This window comes from Procambarus clarkii, chromosome 27, assembly GCF_040958095.1.
Source record: "Procambarus clarkii isolate CNS0578487 chromosome 27, FALCON_Pclarkii_2.0, whole genome shotgun sequence".
Taxonomy (NCBI): Eukaryota; Metazoa; Arthropoda; class Malacostraca; order Decapoda; family Cambaridae; genus Procambarus; species Procambarus clarkii.
The window spans coordinates 25,472,244-25,495,745 of record NC_091176.1 but is presented as its reverse complement, the minus strand read 5'-3'; the positions used below and the strand labels follow the sequence as shown (position 1 = coordinate 25,495,745).

The window sequence follows — 23,502 nt, the reverse complement described above, 5'->3', positions numbered from 1 at the left end:
ACTAGATTAAGGATGGAGAACGGTGTCTATCAGTTAAGGTGACCACAGATCCTGCTTGTAAACTGATGCTCGTAAGCTGCTGGTGTATCAGTTTATGTGTCATAAAGAAGCAGAATGCTCGTGTTGATAGACTTCCTACATAGATGTAGAAGCAGTAACGACATAAGCCGTGAAGGTGTGAATTGTTTATACCTGTGCAGCACAGGTAGGTAGGCGGTGCCGGAGCTGCTGCTGTGAACACCTGCAGGTGGGGACACACACCTGCAGGTGGGGACACACACCTGCAGCCCGCCCCTACCTTCGCCTCTCTCCATCTCGAAGGCAAGAAGGACCAACCGAACAGACCTATCAAGAGAAGCAGGGTCCATGCTTCTCCTGCTGTGTCTGAAGGTGTGAGGTTCCTACACAGCCTCCCAGGGCTGCCCACTCTTCCGTCGCATCCTCACAAATGCAAATTTTCTTGTATCAACGATTTAATCTTTCAAGATAAGTCGTTTTTTATTCAAATGACCTCCTTCAGCGCCCGCAGAATACGCAGAGTGCCAACTGGGGCCAATATGCGTTTCAATCGAGGAAGACGAAAATCTTGGATATTCAATTTGGAGTGAATCTCTGGAGAGTGTGAAGCGTCCTCGTACTAGCGGTAATTGACTACTCTTATCTTCAAAAGACTTATCGCGAGGCTTTGTCTCTCCTGCATAAAGAAAAGTTGGTGTTAAAATGCGACCTCTTCGTCCCTTCCTCACTACTCTCCCTCACCCCCAACCCTCTCGTTGCTGGGGAACGGATGGAGGGGGGGGGGAACCGGTGGGGAGGGAACCGGTGGGGGGAAAGTGTATTAGGGGGGGGGAGAAGGAAGGGGTTAGGGGAGGAGGCACAATCAGGGAACTCTGTATTAACATCAGAGGTCCTCAACTGTTCAGTTTCCTCCCAATGTTCATAAGAAATATTGCCTGAAGTAAAGTGAACGTGTTCGAAAAACGTTTAAACAAGTTCTTGAAACATGTGCTGTTTCAACCAGGCTGTTGTGGATATGTGGGCCTGCAGGCCGCTCGTAGCAACAGCCAGTTAGATCAGGTTATCACAGGTCAGGCCTGGCCCCTGGTCGGGCTTGCGGAGTAGAACTCACAGAACACATTCCAGCTATACAAATGATTGTAAAAAGACCCACCACCATGGGCCTGTTGGTGTAGTGACGTGTTCCTGCCTCGCGTGTGCCCATAGAGACGGACAAACAGGTATACTATGTGACCGAGAGACAGGTTTGTTGCTACATATTACTGTAACCCGGATGTGTCGGGGCGCAGAGTCCATGACACACTCATATCACTCAACTCCCCCATAGTCGCTGCTGGTTCCGTACTGGTTCCGTGCTGGTTCCGTGCTGGTTCCGTACTGGTTCCGTACTGGTTCCGTACTGGTTCCGTACTGGTTCCGTACTGGTTCCGTAGTGGTTCCGTGCTGGTTCCGTACTGGTTCCGTGCTGGTTCCGTGCTGGTTCCGTGCTGGTTCCGTACTGGTTCCGTACTGGTTCCGTACTGGTTCCGTGCTGGTTCCGTAGTGGTTCCGTGCTGGTTCCGTACTGGTTCCGTGCTGGTTCCGTGCTGGTTCCGTACTGGTTCCGTACTGGTTCCGTACTGGTTCCGTACTGGTTCCGTAGTGGTTCCGTGCTGGTTCCGTACTGGTTCCGTACTGGTTCCGTGCTGGTTCCGTGCTGGTTCCGTACTGGTTCCGTACTGGTTCCGTACTGGTTCCGTACTGGTTCCGTACTGGTTCTTTTCCGGCTCATATGTTCTTCCTGTACTGCTTCTGCACTGATTCTGTGTTGGTCCTGTGAGAGTTTCGAGATAATTTATAATACGGGCAATACCAAAAAACATTAAATAATACACCGATACTTATAAATATTATTTATGTCTGTAATAAATCCGCGCCAATTCCGAATACACATAATGTTTATATATTAAATATATTGCAGCCATAAATACAACACTCACATAAAACACACACACACACACACACACACACACACACACACACACACACACACACACACATACACACACACACACACACACACACACACACACACACACACACACACACACACATACACACACACACACACACACACACACACCTGCTTTATGACGCACCTAATAACCGCTGCATGTGTGTGTGTTTATAAACACACAGGCATAACCACACATCCAACACGCATACATAGTACCTCGCGTTTTTGACGTATGAATCCCCTAAGACGAAAAACAGACGTACTAAAAATCGTAGCGAGCTCGTAAAATTGACGTGATGTCCCGTTTTCTATTCGTTGGCCCTCGATTAGGTTAGGCTCAGGCAATTGGGTGCATCAGTTTAGTGACCTTGGGAGCGCTCGAGAGAACAGACTGATTTGCCCAACCATTCAAAAAATCCAAAGTATTATTATGACAAAAAAATTCAAGTTTCTTCAATATAAACCGATTATGTAAGTCCAGTCAAACAAATTCTAATTAAGATGGAATGTCAGCATTAGAAAATTAATTATGAAGATATCTCATCTAACTTCCCCCGTGACCCCACTGACGTGTGGAGGGCCCCACTGACGTGTGGGGGGCTTCCACTGACATGTTGGGGCTCCCACTGACGTGTTGGGGGCCCCACTGACTTGTGGGGCCCCCACTGACGTGTGGGGGCCCCACTAACGTGTGGGGGCCCCACTGACGTGTTGGGGGCCCCACTGACTTGTGGGGGCCCGCACTGGGGTGTGGGGTCCCCACTGACGTGTGGGGCCCCCACTGACGTGTGGGGGCCCCCACTGGGGTGTGGGGTCCCCACTGACGTGTAGGGGCCCCCACTGACGTGTGGGGGCCCCCACTGACGTGTGGGGGCCCCACTGACGTGTAGGGGCCCCCCACTGACGTGTGGGGGCCCCACTGACGTGTAGGAGCCCCCACCGCGATGTGCTTTACATCATTCCTACCCCATCAACTATCCCCTGATCTTGTGTGATGACACAGCAACCCGCTCAGTCAGTTTGGTGCGAATGTTCAAATAAATAAATGATTAAAGCATTAGACATTTGGCAACATTGTGACAAAAAACTTACTTGAAGATTATTTTTTTTTGTTAAGTTTACCCTGTTATCTATATCGACAATATTGTCTATCTGTCTGTCTGAGGATGGAGGCTTGATGCTTGGGGCTAGTCTCACGAAACTTTGCATGGTGATTTGTGATTGGATGGCGAGTGCGGTTGAGGTCAGCCATTACGAATCTTTAGGAAGGATTGGCTCCAATTCCAATTGGCTTCGCCTGGGAAGATGTCGCTGGGATTTGGAATAGGAGCTGAAGGGTGCAGGGATCGGAATGGATGGAGAGGGGAGAAAAGAGAAGAGGGTGTGAAGTGGGGAGAGAAAGGGAGGGGGGGGTTGGGGTTGGGGGGAGAGGCAGCCTATCCCTGGCACCACCGGGCAGCCCTTCTTGTAGTATTAGTAAGTTCACACTCGTGTTCTAATACCAGTCTCCGTGGTGTAGTAGTAAGACACTCGCCTGGCGTTCCGCGAGCGCTATGTCATGGGTTCGTATCCTGGCCGGGGAGGATTTACTGGGCGCAAATCCTTAACTGTAGCCTCTGTTTAACTCAACAGTAAAATGTGTACTTGGTTGTAACAACTATTCTTCGCGGCGGGGGATCGTATTCCAGGGACCTGCCCGAAACGCTACGCGTACTAGTGGCTCTACAAGAATGTAACAACTCTTGTATATATCTCCAAAAAAAATCTCAAAAAAATGTGTAAGAACATCACAGGTCATATAGGCAATTATGTCAAACACTTTCAGGTGTTTGACTCTGGTCGTTAAGTTCAACTTACGCACAAGTTTTCTATCCCTGTGAAGTAAGTAGCCAATTACATCACTAATCAGTTTATTGACATGAAACAAAGGAATTATATTAATATCGTGTCTCTGGGTGATGATCCAAGCAATCCAACAGGGAACCACTCTGATGCTTGTAGGCAGGCTGCCCCATGAACAACCATGTAGTATGCCGCACCAGCATGGAACCCACACCTTGCCAATCACAAGCAGATTGAACAGATCTAGAGATTTTAAACAAAGGATAAATTTGCCTTCAGCTAAGATATGAAAGGAAAATCAAAGGAGATCGGTTTGATGACACTCAAATTCCAGAAGGGCTATGATCACAAACTACAAAATATTGAGAGAAACGAATGTGGGTTTAAATTAAAAACCAAAATGAGTCAGAAAATATAAGAAAGTTGTTTCATGCTTTAGAAATGACAAACAAGCTGAACGAACTGGGCTGAGACGTGGTGGAAGCCACCGTCTTACACAGCTTTAAGACTCGGCATGATATAGACCTCAGTAGCTAGGAGGCGGAGCCCAAGAGATAGATCTGGCACACTCCGTACGAGCAGACATGTACGACCATACAGGGTAAAGCCCCCCCCCCCCATCCCTTGCTGCAGAGTCCTCGACACGCGTCATCTCTGCCATGAAGCCTCAGTGTTGGTGGGGCTCATAGCACCATTTGTAATGACGTGAGGGGAGACTAGCGCTTAGCTTGAGGGGAGCTGAAGGCTGACGTGAGGGGGAACTTGACTAGAGGGAAAAATCTGAGAAGTGAAGCTTGACAAGAAGGAAAATGAAATATACACAATAAATACAGCTGTAATGTGAGGGTTCGCGGTGGTGGTATATACATATTATGCTAATTAGATTTAAATTAATTATTTGAATTCACATTACAGTTTTGATCGCGAACAGCCCTCCCCCCTCTCCCCCCCTCCCTCATGACTTCCCCTCCCCCTTCCGCCCTCCCCTCCCCCCCCCCTCCCTCATGACTTCCCCTCCCCCTTCAGCCCTCCCCTCCCCCCCCCCCCTTCGTCTGCCCTCACTCATGCCTTATCCGCTTCCCAATGTCCGGTCTCCATCCACCATTTTTTTTTTTGGGGGGGGGGGAGTAAAGAGGAAGGAGAGGCGTTGATGAAGAGAAGTTTAGCAGCTATTCCGCCTGCCCCTCCTCCCCCCTTCCCTCCACTCCCCCTCCTCTCCTCATCCCCCCCCCCCACTCCTGCCATCTGGTCGTAGCTTAGTCGCCTTATCTACACCCATCCGTTGAGCTTCCTTCCCGCCTTCGTATCTTCTCTACCCCCGCACACCTTGTCTCCATCACGCCCACTGTCGCCTCAGCCACCGTCGCCTCACCCACCGTCGCCTCACCCACCGTCGCCTCACCCACCGTCGCCTCGCCCACCGTCGCCTCACCCACCCGTCGCCTCACCCACCCGTCGCCTCACCCACCGTCGCCTCACCCACTGTCGCCTCACCCACCGTCGCCCCACCCACCGTCGCCTCACCCACCCGTCGCCTCACCCATGGCATCACCCATGGCATCACCCACCGTCGCATCACCCACCCGTCGCCTCACCCATGGCATCACCCATGGCATCACCCACCGTCGCATCACCCACCCGTCGCCTCACCCACCGTCGCCTCACCCACCGTCGCCTCACCCACCCGTCGCCTCACCCATGGCTTCACCCATGTCACCCACACGTCGTCTGGCCTCATCTGCTCCTCGCAGCCTCCCAGACAATATTTTCCACGATACTCCCGCGGCAAACATTAATCATCTGGTTATTGTGACGCTGAAGCGATAACCCGCCGCTCACACTGTGCTTGGCGCCCGTCATCGTCGCCGCCCTAGATAACCACGTCCATCCTGGCCTGGATAACCACGTCCATCCTGGCCTGGATAACCACGCCCATCCTGGCCCGGATAACCACGTCCATCCTGGCCTGGATAACCACGTCCATCCTGGCCTGGATAACCACGCCCATCCTGGCCCGGATAACCACGTCCATCCTGGCCTGGATAACCACGTCCATCCTGGCCTGGATAACCACGTCCATCCTGGCCTGGATAACCACGTCCATCCTGGCCTGGATAACCACGCCCATCCTGGTCTGGATTACCTCGTCTATTCTGAACTGGATAATCACGTCTCTCCCGGATTCTTCTAATGTTCTCATGTGTGTGTCTGTCTGTCCCATAAAAAGCATAATTGTCTAACATACGGGTGGTCGCCAGTGAGAGGAGCTGGCGATGAAGAGGTCAGTGGTGCAGACAATGATAGCAGGTTAAGAGGTCCAGGTGTGTGGTCCCAGACGAGGGAGTCAGATCCTCGCGAGGTCCCAGACGAGGGAGTCAGATCCTCACGAGGTCTCAGACGAGGGAGTCAGATCCTCACGAGGTCCCAGACGAGGGAGTCAGATCCTCGCGAGGTCCCAGTCGAGGGAGTCAGATCCTCGCGTGGTCCCAGACGAGGGAGTCAGAGCCTCACGAGGTCCCAAACGAGGGAGTCAGATCCTTGCGAGGTCCCAGCCGAGGGAGTCAGATCCTCACGAGGTCTCAGACGAGGGAGTCAGATCCTCACGAGGTCTCAGACGAGGGAGTCAGATCCTCACGAGGTCCCAGCCGAGGGAGTCAGATCCTCACGAGGTCCCAGACGAGGGAGTCAGAGCCTCACGAGGTCCCAGACGAGGGAGTCAGATCCTCACGAGGTCCCAGACGAGGGAGTCAGAGCCTCACGAGGTCCCAGACGAGGGAGTCAGAGCCTCAGGAGGTCCCAGACGAGGGAGTCAGAGCATCAGGAGGTCCCAGACGAGGGAGTCAGAGCCTCACGAGGTCCCAGACGAGGGAGTCAGATCCTCACGAGGTCCCAGACGAGGGAGTCAGAGCCTCACGAGGTCCCAGACGAGGGAGTCAGATCCTCACGAGGTCCCAGACGAGGGAGTCAGAGCCTCACGAGGTCCCAGACGAGGGAGTCAGAGCCTCAGGAGGTCCCAGACGAGGGAGTCAGATCCTCACGAGGTCCCAGACGAGGGAGTCAGAGCCTCAGGAGGTCCCAGACGAGGGAGTCAGATCCTCACGAGGTCCCAGACGAGGGAGTCAGAGCCTCAGGAGGTCCCAGACGAGGGAGTCAGATCCTCACGAGGTCCCAGACGAGGGAGTCAGAGCCTCACGAGGTCCAAGTCGAGGGTTATGAGCCTGAGGATTGGTTACCCCTAACGCGTGTTTAGGTCACCAAGCTTGGTCCCAGATGGTGGTGCAGGTTCTGCGGGGGTCCGAAGTCAGGTGTTCAGGTCCTCGGGTGTAGTTCTAGATGAGGTTTCAACTCCTCGTGTAGGTGCAGCGAGGAGTCGTGGAAGACCCCATCAGAGTCCTCGACAGAACACACGACGCTCACTCACCCCTGAAAACCATCATAACCGATGATTTTCTTTGTTGATAATCTCCTTCTTCTTCGGAAAAGGGAAACACGGCCAGCCAGCTCTCTTTACACCGGCCAGTTCTTTATTCTTGATGTAAAGTTGAAGAAATACATGCTCTTAATTGGAAACTTTTGAGACAGATGACTTCAAGGGCTCGAGGAACTTTTAGGGAAGTTTCAGTTTTCTCTCATCTTCGTTGGACGGGAGAAAATGACTCATTTATCAACCTAAAACTTTTTATATAGTACAAACGTTAGTTGTAAATAATTATGAACTTATTATACACCAGGGTAAATGCTGGATGTTTAGGCTACGTCACCCTAGACCACTGATCTTCACCCTAGACCACTGACCTTCACCCTAGACCACTGACCTTCACCCTAGACCACTGACCTTCACCCTAGACCACTGACCTTCACCCTAGACCACTGACTTTCACCCTAGACCACTGACCTTCACCCTAGACCACTGACTTTCACCCTAGACCACTGACCTTCACCCTAGACCACTGACCTTCACCCTAGACCACTGACTTTCACCCTAGACCACTGACTTTCACCCTAGACCACTGACCTTCACCCTAGACCACTGACCTTCACCCTAGACCACTGACCTTCACCCTAGACCACTGACCTTCACCCTAGACCACTGACTTTCACCCTAGACCACTGACCTTCACCCTAGACCACTGACTTTCACCCTAGACCACTGACTTTCACCCTAGACCACTGACCTTCACCCTAGACCACTGACCTTCACCCTAGACCACTGACCTTCACCCTAGACCACTGACCTTCACCCTAGACCACTGACCTTCACCCTAGACCACTGACCTTCACCCTAGACCACTGACTTTCACCCTAGACCACTGACCTTCACCCTAGACCACTGACCTTCACCCTAGACCACTGACCTTCACCCTAGACCACTGACCTTCACCCTAGACCACTGACCTTCACCCTAGACCACTGACCTTCACCCTAGACCACTGACCATCACCCTAGACCACTGACCATCACCCTAGACCACTGACCTTCACCCTAGACCACTGACCTTCACCCTAGACCACTGACCTTCACCCTAGACCACTGACCTTCACCCTAGACCACTGACCTTCACCCTAGACCACTGACCTTCACCCTAGATCACTGACCTTCACCCTAGACCACTGACCATCACCCTAGAACCCTGACACCACTGATCTACGTAACCCTACACCCTAGGAGGAGCAAGGCTTCTAAGGACTACTTCTGAGCAAATTAAGTGCTGTAAGCCCTGAGGGAACACTGCTAACAAGGTAATTTAAAATACTAACTGGATGGTCGAGGGTACCATCTCCCGCTGGCCTCAAGGATATGGCACTGTAGGGGGTCACCAGTGCTTAGAGGGTCAACACTCTTGTGGGGGTCACCAGCTCTGTTCCCCTGTAGGACGGTGTCCTCCAGGACGGTGTCCTCCAGGACGGTGTCCTCCAGGACGGTGTCCTCCAGGACGGTGTCCTCCAGGGTACTTAAGGCTCCAGGTCAGTGTCTGGCCGGGCGGCTCAGGAAGACGAGGACAAGTAACGTCACCAATATCGGGATCTCCGCCTGAAGACTGGCTGTAGGTCAGTGGTCAACGTCGTCAGCTCACACTCGAACCTTCCAGCTCCAATTCCCGCTCATAACAAGTCGTTTGAGCAGTTTTTTTCCTTAACCTAATGGCGCTGTTCACCTAACAACATAGTTACCTAGGAGCGTGTCAACTATTGTTGATAATATCGAATTGTAGCATCGATTGTTTCAAGCGAAGGCCAGACATGTATATGAATGAGTTTGGGTGGATAGAAACATAAGGTGGCTGGTATCTGACATCCCCAGCCCCCTCCTTCACTCATCATGATACTAAACACACTATAGTCACTATAGGACTATGTTGGTCACCAAGCACGACAGCTGCCCTTGTGTGTGGTGACGGAGGCCCCCCCCCCCCCCCGGCTCTAGGGTCAGGGCTGGCCACCATGGTGGTCAAGCCTGGTGGTGGTGGTGTCAGCGGACACTTGTACGCGTGACCGCGCGGGCCTTGACGGGGAAGTAATCGCGTCTCGCGCGCAGTTGACGCGCACACCTCACTCACTCACCGCTTGTAAGGGATCGTTTTTTTCAGGTATCTGAATATTTCTTAATTCTTTTGTTTGAAGTTACATATAAAGTGTTTTTCCTGTGTGCCAGCTGAGACATACATGCATACATACATACACAATTACATTGTTGTACATGTCAGGATGTGTCTGTATATGTATTAGAGTGATGTATCGGCAGGATACATAGGGGTCACCCAGCGGGGCCCAGCTGGGGCCTCAGAGCCGAGTTAGTACGGGTGAGGTGGTGCATTGTGCGGCCACCCCGCCACTACCCCCACCCTACACCACCACCGCCCACCCGACACCACCACCACCGCCCACCCGACGCCACCACCACCGCCCACCCGACGCCACCACCACCGCCCACCCGACGCCACCAGCTCTACCCACCCACGCCCATCACATCCATCCACCCACTCACTTTCCCACAAACCTTACGCCCATCTCAACCACGTACTCAACCGCCCTCCACCACCACTTCTCCACCGTGTAGAGAAATGGTGGGGGAGGGCGTCTACTACCGCCCCCCTCCCCTTCCCCCGCCAACGACAGCCTCCTCCCTCAACATCAAGACCTAATCGTCAGAATGAGAAAATCCTGGAGACGAGCTCAGGGTAAGGTAGTTACCAGAGCCGTCCTCTTGTTAACTTCCCTGGCTGCTTAAAACCACTTAATTAACCCGACCAGAATGGTGCAGCTGGTAGAATGGGGGACGGCCGGGCGCCATTAGGAGCACCACTCTACCTGTATTTCCCTGAAGGCGTCTCACGCACTGCTTTTTGTCTCCTCATATCAACTCTCTCTCTCAGTGTTGTATATGTACGCTACGACACGGGGCTCACAGAGCACCCTTGCCCACTTCCATCCCATTCATCCTCTGGGACGGTTAGTATTATACCCATCCCATACTACCTCCATCCCATACGACCCCCATCCCATACGACCCCTATCCCATACGATCCCCATCCCATACGACCCCCATCCCATACGATCCCCATCCCATACTACCTCCATCCCATACGACCCTCATCCCATACGACCCCCATCCCATACGACCCCCATCCCATACGACCCTCATCCCATACGACCCCCATCCCATACGACCCCCATCCCATACGACCCCCATCCCATACGACCCCCATTCCATACGACCCCCATCCCATACGACCCCTATCCCATACGACCCCCATCCCATACGACCCCCATCCCATACGACCCCCATCCCATACGACCCCCATCCCATACGACCCCCATCCCATACGACCCCTATCCCATACGATCCCCATCCCATACGACCCCCATCCCATACGACCCCCATCCCATACGACCCCTATCCCACCCGTGAAACACACTTCCACTTCATCGTGGGGCTCCAGATGGGATCCATGACACACGTTCGTAAAAATGCAGTTGGATCTGAATCCTGTACCACATGAACATTATGACGTCTTAGAGAAGACACGCGTCTTGCAAGGTTACGATAAGATAAGTTGGGGCGGGTTGGGTTTGTTTATAGAGGAATGATGACGCAGGTTACATGCTCGACACCCTCACCTCCAACACCCGGGGCTCGACACCCTCACCATCAACACCCGGGGCTCGACACCCTCACCATCAACACCCGGGGCTCAACACCCTCATCACCAACACCCGGGGCTCAACACCCTCACCATCAACACCCGGGGCTCAACACCCTCACCATCAACACCCGGGGCTCGACACCCTCACCATCAACACCCGGGGCTCGACACCCTCACCACCAACACCCGGGGCTCGACACCCTCACCACCAACACCCGGAGCTCGACACCCTCATCACCAACACCCGGGGCTCAACACCCTCACCATCAACACCCGGAGCTCGACACCCTCACCACCAATACCCGGGGCTCGACACCCTCATCACCAACACCCGGGGCTCGACACCCTCACCACCAACACCCGGGGCTCAACACCCTCACCATCAACACCCGGGGCTCGACACCCTCACCATCAACACCCGGGGCTCGACACCCTCATCACCAACACCCGGGGCTCGACACCCTCACCACCAACACCCGGGGATCGACACCCGGGGCTCAACACCCTCATCACCAACACCCGGGGCTCAACACCCTCACCACCAACACCCGGGGCTCAACACCCTCACCACCAACACCCGGGGATCGACACCCTGACCACCAACACCCGGGGCTCAACACCCTCACCACCAACACCCGGGGCTCAACACCCTCATCACCAACACCCGGGGCTCGACACCCTCACCACCAACACCCGGGGCTCAACACCCTCACCATCAACACCCGGGGCTCAACACCCTCATCACCAACACCCGGGGCTCAACACCCTCATCACCAACACCCGGGGATCGACACTTTGACCACCAACACCCGGGGCTCAACACCCTCACCATCAACACCCGGGGCTCAACACCCTCATCACCAACACCCGGGGCTCAACACCCTCACCACCAACACCCGGGGATCGACACCCTCACCACCAACACCCGGGGCTCAACACCCTCATCACCAACACCCGGGGCTCAACACCCTCACCACCAACACCCGGGGCTCAACACCCTCACCCGGGGCTCAACACCCTCACCACCAACACCCGGGGCTCAACACCCTCATCACCAACACCCGGGGCTCAACACCCTCATCACCAACACCCGGGGCTCAACACCCTCACCATCAACACCCGGAGCTCGACACCCTCACCACCAACACCCGGAGCTCGACACCCTCACCACCAACACCCGGAGCTCGACACCCTCACCACCAACACCCGGAGCTCGACACCCTCACCACCAACACCCGGGGCTCAACACCCGGAGCTCGACACCCTCACCACCAACACCCGGAGCTCGACACCCTCACCACCAACACCCGGAGCTCGACACCCTCACCACCAACACCCGGAGCTCGACACCCTCACCACCAACACCCGGAGCTCGACACCCTCACCACCAACACCCGGGGCTCAACACCCGGAGCTCGACACCCTCACCACCAACACCCGGGGCTCAACACCCGGAGCTCGACACCCTCACCACCAACACCCGGGGCTCGACACCCTCACCACCAACACCCGGAGCTCAACACCCTCACCACCAACACCCGGGGCTCGACACCCTCACCACCAACACCCGGAGCTCAACACCCTCACCACCAACACCCGGGGCTCAACACCCGGGGTTCGACACCCTCACCACCAACACCCGGGGCTCAACACCCGGGGCTCGACACCCTCATCACCAACACCCGGGGCTCGACACCCTCACCACCAACACCCGGGGCTCGACACCCTCACCACCAACACCCGGGGATCGACACCCTCACCACCAACACCCGGGGCTCAACACCCTCATCACCAACACCCGGAGCTCGACACCCTCATCACCAACACCCGGGGCTCGACACCCTCACCACCAACACCCGGGGCTCGACACGCTCACCACCAACACCCGGGGATCGACACCCTCACCACCAACACCCGGGGCTCAACACCCTCATCACCAACACCCGGAGCTCGACACCCTCATCACCAACACCCGGGGCTCGACACCCTCACCACCAACACCCGCGTCGAGGCAGGAGTGCTCATTGATCTGTAACTCTTTACCAAGTTGTGTCTACAGCGATTGAGAGCCAGCTCTAGGGCCCCGCCTCATGGCGATTGTGTCTGGTGTGTTTGTTCCGCCCGACTTTCCAGTACACTCTCATACTTGCTGTTGAAGCGCTGAATGGTGTAGTGTAGATGGAGGAGTATTGGAAGGTAGAGTGTAGAAGGTAGAGTGTTGGAAGGTAGAGTGTAGAAGGTAGAGTGTTGGAAGGTGGAGTGTAGAAGGTAGAGTATTGGAAGGTAGAGTGTAGAAGGTAGAGTGTTGGAAGGTAGAGTGTAGAAGGTAGAGTGTTGGAAGGTAGAGTGTAGAAGGTAGAGTGTTGGAAGGTAGAGTGCTGACGGTATATTGAAGAAGGAGTGTGTGAAGCACAGCGTTTAAGTTGGGGTGCTGAAGAGAAGTGAGGTCCGTGGAGATGAAGGATGGGATGTCACTCTATTCCTTTCACCACTATTCCCACAATGCCTCCGCTGCCTTCCCTGGCGCTGCCTTCCGCTCCCCGAGAGTGGTAAGTGGTGTAGCTCTCACTTAGGTGATGGAAGCGGGCCCAGGAGCTGAGTATATGCAGTCGCTACCTCTCCATCATCCTCTCACATTTCCAACTTTATATATATACTTTATTTATATATTATTGGTACGGCGCTTAGCTGTGGCACCAAAGACTGGTGCCAGAGCTAAGAGGGTTAAGCTACGTGGCAGACGGAGGTAGATCCCACAACCCAAGAAGACGACTAAACAGAAGGGGTGTGATCACAGTTTATAACATCCTGAAGGAAGTAGACAAGGTGGAAAAGGACAGCTTCTTAAAAGTGAAAGAAAGTAGAAGATGACATAGGTGGAAGCTGGAAAGGCAAATGTGTTGAAGAAATATAATGCAATACTAGTACCCTGTACGGGTGGTCAACAAGCAGATTGTACTGGTGGAAGAAGAAGCTGTGAAAGTCAACACCATCAACAACTGGCTACATTCGACGAAGCGTTCGAAAGTCAGAACAGTTCAGTTTTAACGCAACAGGCACGACCAGGCCAGTAGGCGGGGCACAAAGCGCTAGCCCTCACTCCTCCGTAGTCACTGTTAGGTAATTTCTGATACCCAAATCCTCTGCATGTTCAGCCATGAACCCCCATCACTCGGGAGCTTCCGAGAGCTTTAGCTTTCTTGAAGAAAAGAGTCGTGGATCGGGTTAGTCCTTGAACAACAAAACACTGATTAGCATTTCAAAACTTATACGAGGAGCTCCAGTGGATTCCCCAGAGTGTCCACTCATGTCAACGAGGGTCCTTAGAGGCAGCTCCTCCCTTAAGCACATATATCAGGGCGCCACCTGCTGAGGCCGCCCGAGTTACTTCAGTCACCCCTCGGGGGGATTTGCATAGATACGAGACACTGGCAGGGATGGCCAGGGATTACGTGAGACCTCGATGCACGCATTAATCTCCACCTCGGCTACTCGCAAAAACATCGTCCCTCGACCAAATTAGACCAAAAAACAAATTTAAAACTATTTTAACAAGATACGATGATTGAAATCCCAGGACTTGCATATTCATGAATACTAAGAAGTTTAAACGCTGCGGACCAAACTTACGAGGCAAGTCAGCAGATCTCCAAGATAAGATGTGGTCGTGTCTACCGGCAAGCACGACCCATCACTTTGGCATCTGTCGTCCTGGGTGAGAGTTTGAAGCACCCGGGACAGATAGGCCACCCATGACAGGTGGGCCACCTAGGACAGGTGGGATATATATATATATATATATATATATATATATATATATATATATATATATATATATATATATATATATATATATATATATATATATATATATTTATATTGGTGTATCCTCCTGGGAGCAGTTTTCATTTAGACATGTTTCATTGAATATAACTGCATATTCTGTGTTGATTATTTTCCTATTTATGGCTTCTATCCCTCTGAGTAGTGCTCTTGCATCTTGGTTTAGTGTAATTGGAGGAGGAGTTCTTCAAATGTCATCCTTGTTCGAGATAAAATACAAGAATAATTTAACCGTAGAATGTATTACAATAATTATATATTTACACGACATTTCGAACCTACCTGGTTCATTCTCAAGTGATGAGACTGTACTGGGCGTATTGGATTGATAACATTAGGGAGGTCAGGTACATCATACAAATGGGTGAGGAGTACGACGTAAAGGAAGGAAGAGCGTCATAGGTATGACGTCGACCAAGCTAACGAGACGTTTGACCTGTCATCTTCAGTCAGTTTGACCTGTCATCTTCAGGCTTTTTGGTCCCGCCTCTCAACTGTCAATCAACTGGTGAACAGGTTCCTGAGCTTACTGGGCTCTATCATATCTACATTTGAAACTGTGTATGGAGTCAGCCTCCACCACATCACTGCCTAATACATTCCATCTGTTAACTACTCTGACACTGAAAAAGTTCTTTCTAACATCCCTGTGGCTCATTTGGGTACTCAGTTTGCACCTGTGTCCCCTTGTTCCCGTACCACCAGTGTTGTATATTTTATCCTTGTCTACCCTGTCAATACCCCTGAGGATTTTATAGGTAGTGATCAAGTCTCTCCTTACTCTTCTGTCTTCCAGTGTCGTAAGGTGCATCTCTCGCAGCCTTTCCTCGTAACTCATGCCTCTTAGCTCCGGGACTAGTCTAGTGGCATACCTCTGAACTTTTTCCAGCTTCGTCTTGTGCTTGACAAGGTACGGGCTCCATGCTGGGGCTGCATACTCCAGGATTGGTCTTTCATATGTGGTATACAAGATTCTGAATGATTCCTTACACAGGTTCCTGAATGCTGTTCCGATGTTAGCCAGCCTCGCATATGCCGCAGACGTAATTCTTTTTGTGTGGGCTTCAGGAGACAGGTTTGGTGTGATATCAACCCCTAGATCTTTCTCTCTGTCCGTTTCATGAAGTACTTCATCACCCATTCTGTATCCTGTGCTTGCCCTTCTGTTTCCGCCGCCTAGTTTCATGAAGTACTTCATCACCCATTCTGTATCCTGTGCTTGCCCTTCTGTTTCCGCCGCCTAGTTTCATTACTTTGCATTTACTCGGGTTGAACTTGAGCAGCCATATGTTGGACCATTCATTCAATCTGTCCAAGTCATCTTGTAGCCTCCTACTTTCATCCTCTGTTTCAATCCTCCTCATATTTTTGGCATCATCAGCAAACATTGAGAGAAACGAGTCTATACCCTCTGGGAGATCATTTACATATATCAGAAACAGTATAGGTCCAAGGACTGACCCCAGCGAGACTCCACTTGTGACGTCTCGCCAATCTGAGACCTCACCCCTCACAGTGACTCGTTGTCTCCTGTTGCTTAGGTACTCCTTTATCCAATCGAGTTCCTTCCCTTTCACTCCAGCCTGCATCTCCAGCTTTTTCACTAACCTCTTGTGTGGTACTGTATCAAAGGCTTTCTGACAATCCAAAAATATGCAGTCTACCCATCCATCTCTTTCTTGTCTGATTTTTGTTGTCTGGTCGTAGAATTCAATTAACCCTGTGAGGCAGGACCTGCCATCCCTGAACCCATGTTGATGCTGTGTTACAAAGTTCCTTCACTCCAGATGTTCCACTAGCTTTCTCTGCAGAATCTTCTCCATCAGCTTGCATGGTATGCAGGTTACGGACACTGTCCTGTAGTTCAGTGCCTCCTGTCTATCCCCTTACTTGTATATCGGGACTACGTTAGCTGCTTTCCATATTTCTGGCAGTTCCCCTGTTGCCAGTGATTTGTTATACAGTATGGTGTATGAGTTGTGTGTGGGTGTGTGTGTGTGTGTGTGTGTGTGTGTGTGTGCGTGTGTGTGTGTGTGTGTGTGTGTGTGTGTGTCTGTGTGTCTGTGTGTCTGTGTGTCTGTGTGTGTGTGTGTGTGTGTGTGTGTGTGTGTGTGTGTGTGTGTGTGTGTGTGTGTGTGTGTGTGTGTGTGTGTGTGTCTGAGCAAACCATTGATCACAGCCAATCACCTCAAGCCAGCTTGGGAAGGTGAAGAACTCCCAGAGCCATCTGCAGGTACAATCCAGGTACAGGTAATCAAGCTCACCCGCACGGAAAAAGCAACTTCTCCCTCTATTACAGTCCAATTACGGATAATGCAAGTTGTTTTGATAAGTATTTTGCACGGTCGACACGGCGAGGGGGAAACAGATCTGACCAGGTGAGGCAGTGAGGGCGGAGGTGGGGGAGGAGAAGGTAAGAGCTGAGGGGAAACTAGTATAACATGGGCAGAGAAGGAAGGACACGAGGGAAGCGAGAGGGTAAACGAGGGGAGAACATACAGGACGCGGTCCTCGATGAACATTAATTAACCGAAATGCGAGACCTGAAGAGCGGATAAAGAGAACCGGGAAGAAAGGAAGTTATTAAGAAGGTAACGAGGTGAATGAGGAGAGAATGGTTTGGTCGTTTACCCAAACGAAGAGCTCAAGACGGAGGAATTATTGGTAAGGAGAAGGAGCAGGAAGAGGAGGATGGAGGAGGAGACGCAAGAAGAGGAGCAGGAAGAGGAAGGAGAGGAGGAGGAGGAGGAGGAGGAGACATGGGTTAGAGACACATGTACCAGCCACGACTACAATGTAAGACAATGTCTAATCATATCCCAAAGTTTTATTGATAAAGCTATCACCTGTGTCCTCGGTACAAGACACATTGTTCCAGAGTGTCGCCAGTGTGAGAGACGCTTCTCACTTCCGGGAAACATTCATCCGGGAGGTGTTTTGTGGTGAGGGCAGTGTAGGGCATCTGTAAGTGGTCCCTCAACCGTGCTAGTGTGTATGTGTGGGGGTGGGTGAGTTGGTGTGTGTGTGTGTGTGGCCGGGGGGGGATGGTGTGTGTGTGTGGGGGGGGGGAAGGTGTGTGTGTGGGAGGGGAGGGGTGTGGTGTGTGTGTGTGTGTGAGATACTCATCCATCTGATTATATAGCCAACTTTCAGACACCCGAAGACAATTTCTTCGTCCTTTTTGTATATACGAAAGAGAGATCTCCTATCTTCTCTTTTTCCTCGTTATCTCTTATCTCTTCCCCTCCAAAGCCTCTAATCCTTCTCTTGGTAAAGGATGTTGAGACAGAAATCACGTCCAAGGGATTTATCATGCCTCCCCTCTTTCCTTACTTCCTTGGGTTTGAAAGTCAAAAATGTGTACCAAACATGTACATACGGGTAGAGACTAATCAACCGACCGTATGAAGGCACATAGTTAGCCCCCCCCCCCCTGATTCATCCTGTACCTTACATCACTGTAACTGAACACTGAATTAGTTTATTGCTACTGCAAACTAAAAATAATCTCTCATTCTCTCTCTCTCTCTCTCTCTCTCTCTCTCTCTCTCTCTCTCTCTCTCTCTCTCTCTCTCTCTCTCTCTCTCTCTCTCTCTCTCTCTCTCTCTCTCTCTCTCCCTCTCCTGTTTATTCCCAATACTCCCTTCCAGTGCTCTCCCATATGCCCCTCTTTCACAATGAACCAATTAGCCCTAAACCTTTCCAGCTATTTTTCTCTTCAATTCACTCACCAAAAAGTTTGTATCCAGTGGCAGTATGGCCTTTGAAGATCCCACCGCTCCAAAACACCCCAATTTACCATACCATTTGTTTGTCCTTTTTTTCGAGGGAGAAAGTTGTACGAGATTCAAGACTGGAGGAAAGTCACCAACGCAGCGAAGGGTAAAAAATCAGGACACCGCGGTAAAGGAGCAAAATTCAACCGGCCGAGAAACTTTTATGTGTATATTTAGTTGGGACAATGTTGAAGGAGGGCCAGGCAGCGCCGGGGTGAGGCTGGGAGCGTGTGTAGGCCCCTTGGTGTGTAGCCCCCTGGTGTGTGGCTGCCTGGTGTGTGGCCGCCCTGGTGTGTGGCCCCCCTGGTGTGTGGCCGTCTGGTGTGTGGCTCCTCTGGTGTGTGGCTGCCTGGTGTGTGGCCGCCCTGGTGTGTGGCCCCCCTGGTGTGTGGCCGTCTGGTGTGTGGCTCCTCTGGTGTGTGGCCGCCCTGGTGTGTGGCTCCGTGGTGTGTGGCCGCCCTGGTGTGTGGCCGTCTGGTGTGTGGCTCCTCTGGTGTGTGGCCGCCCTGGTGTGTGGCTCCGTGGTGTGTGGCCGCCCTGGTGTGTGGCCGTCTGGTGTGTGGCTCCTCTGGTGTGTGGCCGCCCTGGTGTGTGGCTCCGTGGTGTGTGGCCGCCCTGGTGTGTAGGCCCCCCTGGTGTGTGGGCCCCCCTGGTGTGTGGCTGCCTGGTGTGTGGCCCCCCTGATGTGTGGCCGCCCTGGTGTGTGGCTCCGTGGTTTGTGGCCCCCTGGTGTGTGGCTCCTCTGGTGTGTGGCCCCCTGGAGTGTGGCCGTCTGGTGTGTGGCCCCCTGGTGTGTGGCTCCCTGGTGTGTGGCCGCCCTGGTGTGTGGCTCCCTGGTGTGTGGCCGCCCTGGTGTGTGGCCCCCTGGTGTGTGGCTCCCTGGTGTGTGGCCGTCTGGTGTGTGGCCGCCTGGTGTGTGGGCTCCCTGGTGTGTGGCCGCCCTGGTGTGTGGCCGCCCTGGTGTGTGGCCCCCTGGTGTGTGGCCGCCCTGGTGTGTGGCCGCCCTGGTGTGTGGCCCCCTGGTGTGTGGCCCCCTGGTGTGTGGCCGCCCTGGTGTGTGGCTCCTCTGGTGTGTGGCCGCCCTGGTGTGTGGCCCCCTGGTGTGTGGCCCCCTGGTGTGTGGCTCCTCTGGTGTGTGGCCGCCCTGGTGTGTGGCCCCCCTGGTGTGTGGCTCCTCTGGTGTGTGCCCGCCCTGGTGTGTGGCCGCCCTGGTGTGTGGCTCCTCTGGTGTGTGGCCGCCCTGGTGTGTGGCCGCCCTGGTGTGTGGCTCCTCTGGTGTGTGGCCGCCCTGGTGTGTGGCTCCTCTGGTGTGTGGCCGCCCTGGTGTGTGGCTCCTCTGGTGTGTGGACGCCCTGGTGTGTGGCTCCCTGGTGTGTGGCCGCCCTGGTGTGTGGCCGCCTGGTGTGTGGCTGCCTGGTGTGTGGCTGCCTGGTGTGTGGCCGTCTGGTGTGTGGCTGCCTGGTGTGTGGCCATCTGGTGTGTGGCTGCCTGGTGTGTGGCCCCCTGGTGTGTGGCCCCCTGGTATGTGGCCCCCTGGTGTGTGGCTGCCTGGTATGTGGCCCCCTGGTGTGTGGCCCCCTGGTGTGTGGCCCCCTGGTGTGTGGCTCCTCTGGTGTGTGGCCCCCCTGATGTGTGGCCCCCTGGTGTGTGGTTGCCTGGTGTGTGGCCGTCTGGTGTGTGGCCGCCCTGGTGTGTGGCCCCCTGGTGTGTGGCTCCTCTGGTGTGTGGCCGCCCTGGTGTGTGGCTCCCTGGTGTGTGGCCCCCTGGTGTGTGGCCCCCCTGGTGTGTGGCTCCCTGGTGTGTGGCCCCCCTGGTGTGTGGCCCCCTGGTGTGTGGCTGCCTGGTGTGTGGCTGCCTGGTGTGTGGCCCCCCTGGTGTGTGGCCCCCTGGTGTGTGGCTCCTCTGGTGTGTGGCCCCCTGGTGTGTGGCTCCTCTGGTGTGTGGCCGCCCTGGTGTGTGGCTCCCTGGTGTGTGGCTGCCTGGTGTGTGGCCCCCCTGGTGTGTGGCCCCCTGGTGTGTGGCCCCTGGTGTGTGGCCGCCAAACACAAGGTTGGTTTCATTTTCTCATTACTTATTACTACTAAACAGTCGTCAGTGTTTATTGCATTTTTGTTTGGTATCGCTTTTCTTAATAAAATTGTATTTATGAACAATTCGTCAAAGAATTTGGATATTTATTTATTTAATTATATTTTAGGATGGGTCCAGGGCTTTGCGTGTCGAAAAACAATTGTCTGCGTGCCACTTTTGGCACGCGTGCCAGGGGTTGCCCATCCTTGTCTTAGACACTGCCGACCCATCGTCTAGCCCTCATCTCAAAAGATACGAAAAGAAACCCAAACAGGTTTAGAGGCTTTCGACGAGGCTCTCCCGGAATAGTGAGGTTTGGTGTTATGAAGAAAGACTGAAAAGTCGACGGAAAAAGAGGAGCCATGGCAGAGATCTATAAAATATCTAGGGTGAATTACAGGGTGGAAAAGAAGAGATGTTCACAATGAATACCATTAGAACATGAGGACAGGCTCGAAGCTTGTGAAACAGATGAGTCATAGAGATATTAAAAAGTAGTTATGATTGAAATATGTCAACAGTCACTGAATTAAATAACCGGCTGCTGGAGATTCCAAAAAGCCAAACTTCGATCTAATAGGCAGAAATAGAGTGGTGAGGGGGAGTAGGCAGAGCGGGGCGGGGCAGGGCTGGGCGGGGCGGGGCGGGGCGGGGAGGAGGTGGGGCGGGGCAGGGCTGGGCGGGGTGGGGCGGGGTGCAGCAGCAACAGGTGGGCCCGCCACCTTGCGTGAGCTCTCTGACACACATGTTAAAATATCACTCAATTACCTCAGAATAGAAATGAAACTTTAAATAATTCTTTAACATTAATGTGTTTATTTTTGTGCTCTCTTTATGGCTTGAATGTTCACCCTTATTGGTGGGTGAGTTGGGTAGATATGGGCAGGTGGGTGAATGGGAAGGTGGGTGAAGGGACAGGTGGGTGAATGGACAGGTGGGTGAAGTGGGTGGATGAAGTGGGTGGACGAGGAAGTGGGTGAATGAGCGGAAGAGGATCATAAGACTCACTACCTCCTTCAATCACGTCTACTCCTTCTACCCTGACAGGGAATTTTCCTTACCTGTATTTGTCAATTTTCTGCGTTTTTTTAATTTTCTTTGTAAGTAATTATTAGTTTTGTTTATAAGATAATTTTCTTTGTTTCCATTATATTTGTGCTTTGTTATTTCCGTTCTTTCGTTATCTTGGATTTTTATAATTTTCATTTATATTAATTACATGCGGAATTTTCATTGGTTTTCATTATAATCGTTTTTCATTATCTATTTTTCTTTAGCTGATAATTTTCCCTGGGTGAGCTTGGCCCTTATCGAGGGAGGATGGAAGGGAGAGAGAGAGAGAGAGAGAGAGAGAGAGAGAGAGAGAGAGAGAGAGAGAGAGGGAGAGAGAGAGAGAGACAGCCGACATTCTTATATATCAGTCCCCTGAAGGTAATCATGGACCCCTGTAGCAGCCAGCCACACCGGACGTGTGTGATCTGGATGGCTTGGAGGAAACTTCTATAAGCACTCACCTACATGTGCCTGAAGGGCGCTAGCTTCTGGACCCCCACCAGTGGATCACCTTCCTCCCGCTACCCAGCTCACCTGCTCCGGGAGTTACCTATGGAGGAACCCCTCAACTGCCTCGCTGCTACTTCCTCATACCTCTTGCCTCGTTCAAGAAAGAGGTTCATCTTGTATTGTTATTTCCACCTATTCTCGTCCAACACGTGCTCGCGCCCTGGAGGCTCCATAGCACGCCCTGGAGGCTCCAGAACGCCCTCGAGGCTCCATAGCACGCCCTGGAGGCTCCAGCACGCCCTGGAGGCTCCAGCACACCCTGGAGGCTCCAGCACACCCTGGAAGCTCCAGCACACCCTGGAGGCTCCAGCACACCCTGGAGGCTCCAGCACACCCTAGAGGCTCTAGCACACCCTGGAGGTTCCAGCACGCCCTGGAGGCTCCATAGCACGCCCTGGAGGCTCCAGCACACCCTGGAGGCTCCAGCACACCCTGGAGGCTCCAGCACGCCCTGGAGGCTCCATAGCACGCCCTGGAGGCTCCAGCACACCCTGGAGGCTCCAGCACACCCTGCAACACCGCTTCATCTTGACGGTCAATTTTGTCCAGTGATGGAATGTGTATTGGATTCCTGTTGTGTCTTGCCGCCGGGGCTCGGGAATTCACGGCGATGACGAACAATCGCGAGAGTTCCGCACGAAATATTCCGGGACAGATGTCGGGAGAATATTTATGTTAAAGAGGAAAACATCCGGAGGAAAGACTTCCATTTGCTTTCATCTTCTTCCTTTAACCATCGAATTCGCGAAAAGATCTTCAGAAATTGCCTCAGTTGACCGTCTTCGGGTTTCAGTGGGCTTTGGCAGCCGCCTTCCAAATAACGCTCTATTCCCAGGATTCAGAAATGGATAGATCATTCAGCTCGGGAGGACTGGCTTCACCGTCCGCTTCCTGCTGGGGCTCAGGTCGCCTCGGCATGACTTTCTCCTTGGAAACACTCTACAATAAACACTTTTGTATCTCAGAACTATTAATGGGATGATGTAACAAGTTCGCCTCACTTGACAGAGCAACAACTCGTTTTCTTGTTTACATAACTAAGTCCTTCGTCTCAGGGAAGGACTTAGTTATGTAAGCCAACACGCCCTTAGTTGTGTAGACTTATTCTACATGAGAGAAAACGAGAGACGTGAGAATCGCGTGTAATTGATTTTGCCTCGTTTTCTACGCTTGATGTTACTGTCGATAATCAGTTGATGTTGAAATCGATATTAAATAATTGTAATAATATAAAGTGTGCTTCCAGTTTA

General features: G+C 52.9%; 3 protein-coding genes across 5 annotated transcripts in view; 2 read left to right on the top strand and 1 right to left on the bottom strand.

Moving 5' to 3' along the window:
- Mip (Myoinhibiting peptide precursor) overlaps positions 1 to 23,502 on the bottom strand; it is a 139,295-nt gene that overhangs the window by 72,142 nt on the left and 43,651 nt on the right. The gene's annotated exons all lie outside the window — the stretch shown is intronic.
- Positions 4,143 to 5,683, top strand: LOC138369209 (uncharacterized). The gene is made up of 2 exons (XM_069332150.1): positions 4,143 to 4,233; positions 5,214 to 5,683. Exons 1-2 carry the CDS (start codon positions 4,143 to 4,145, stop codon positions 5,681 to 5,683), a joined length of 561 nt encoding a protein of 186 aa, XP_069188251.1.
- The window catches only part of LOC138369208 (proteoglycan 4-like), an 18,936-nt gene continuing 12,968 nt past the window's right edge, over positions 17,535 to 23,502 (top strand). Inside the window, exon 1 of the mRNA XM_069332149.1 lies at positions 17,535 to 17,731. Coding sequence (XP_069188250.1) covers positions 17,535 to 17,731 — 197 coding nt within the window. The remainder of the gene's footprint in view (positions 17,732 to 23,502) is intronic.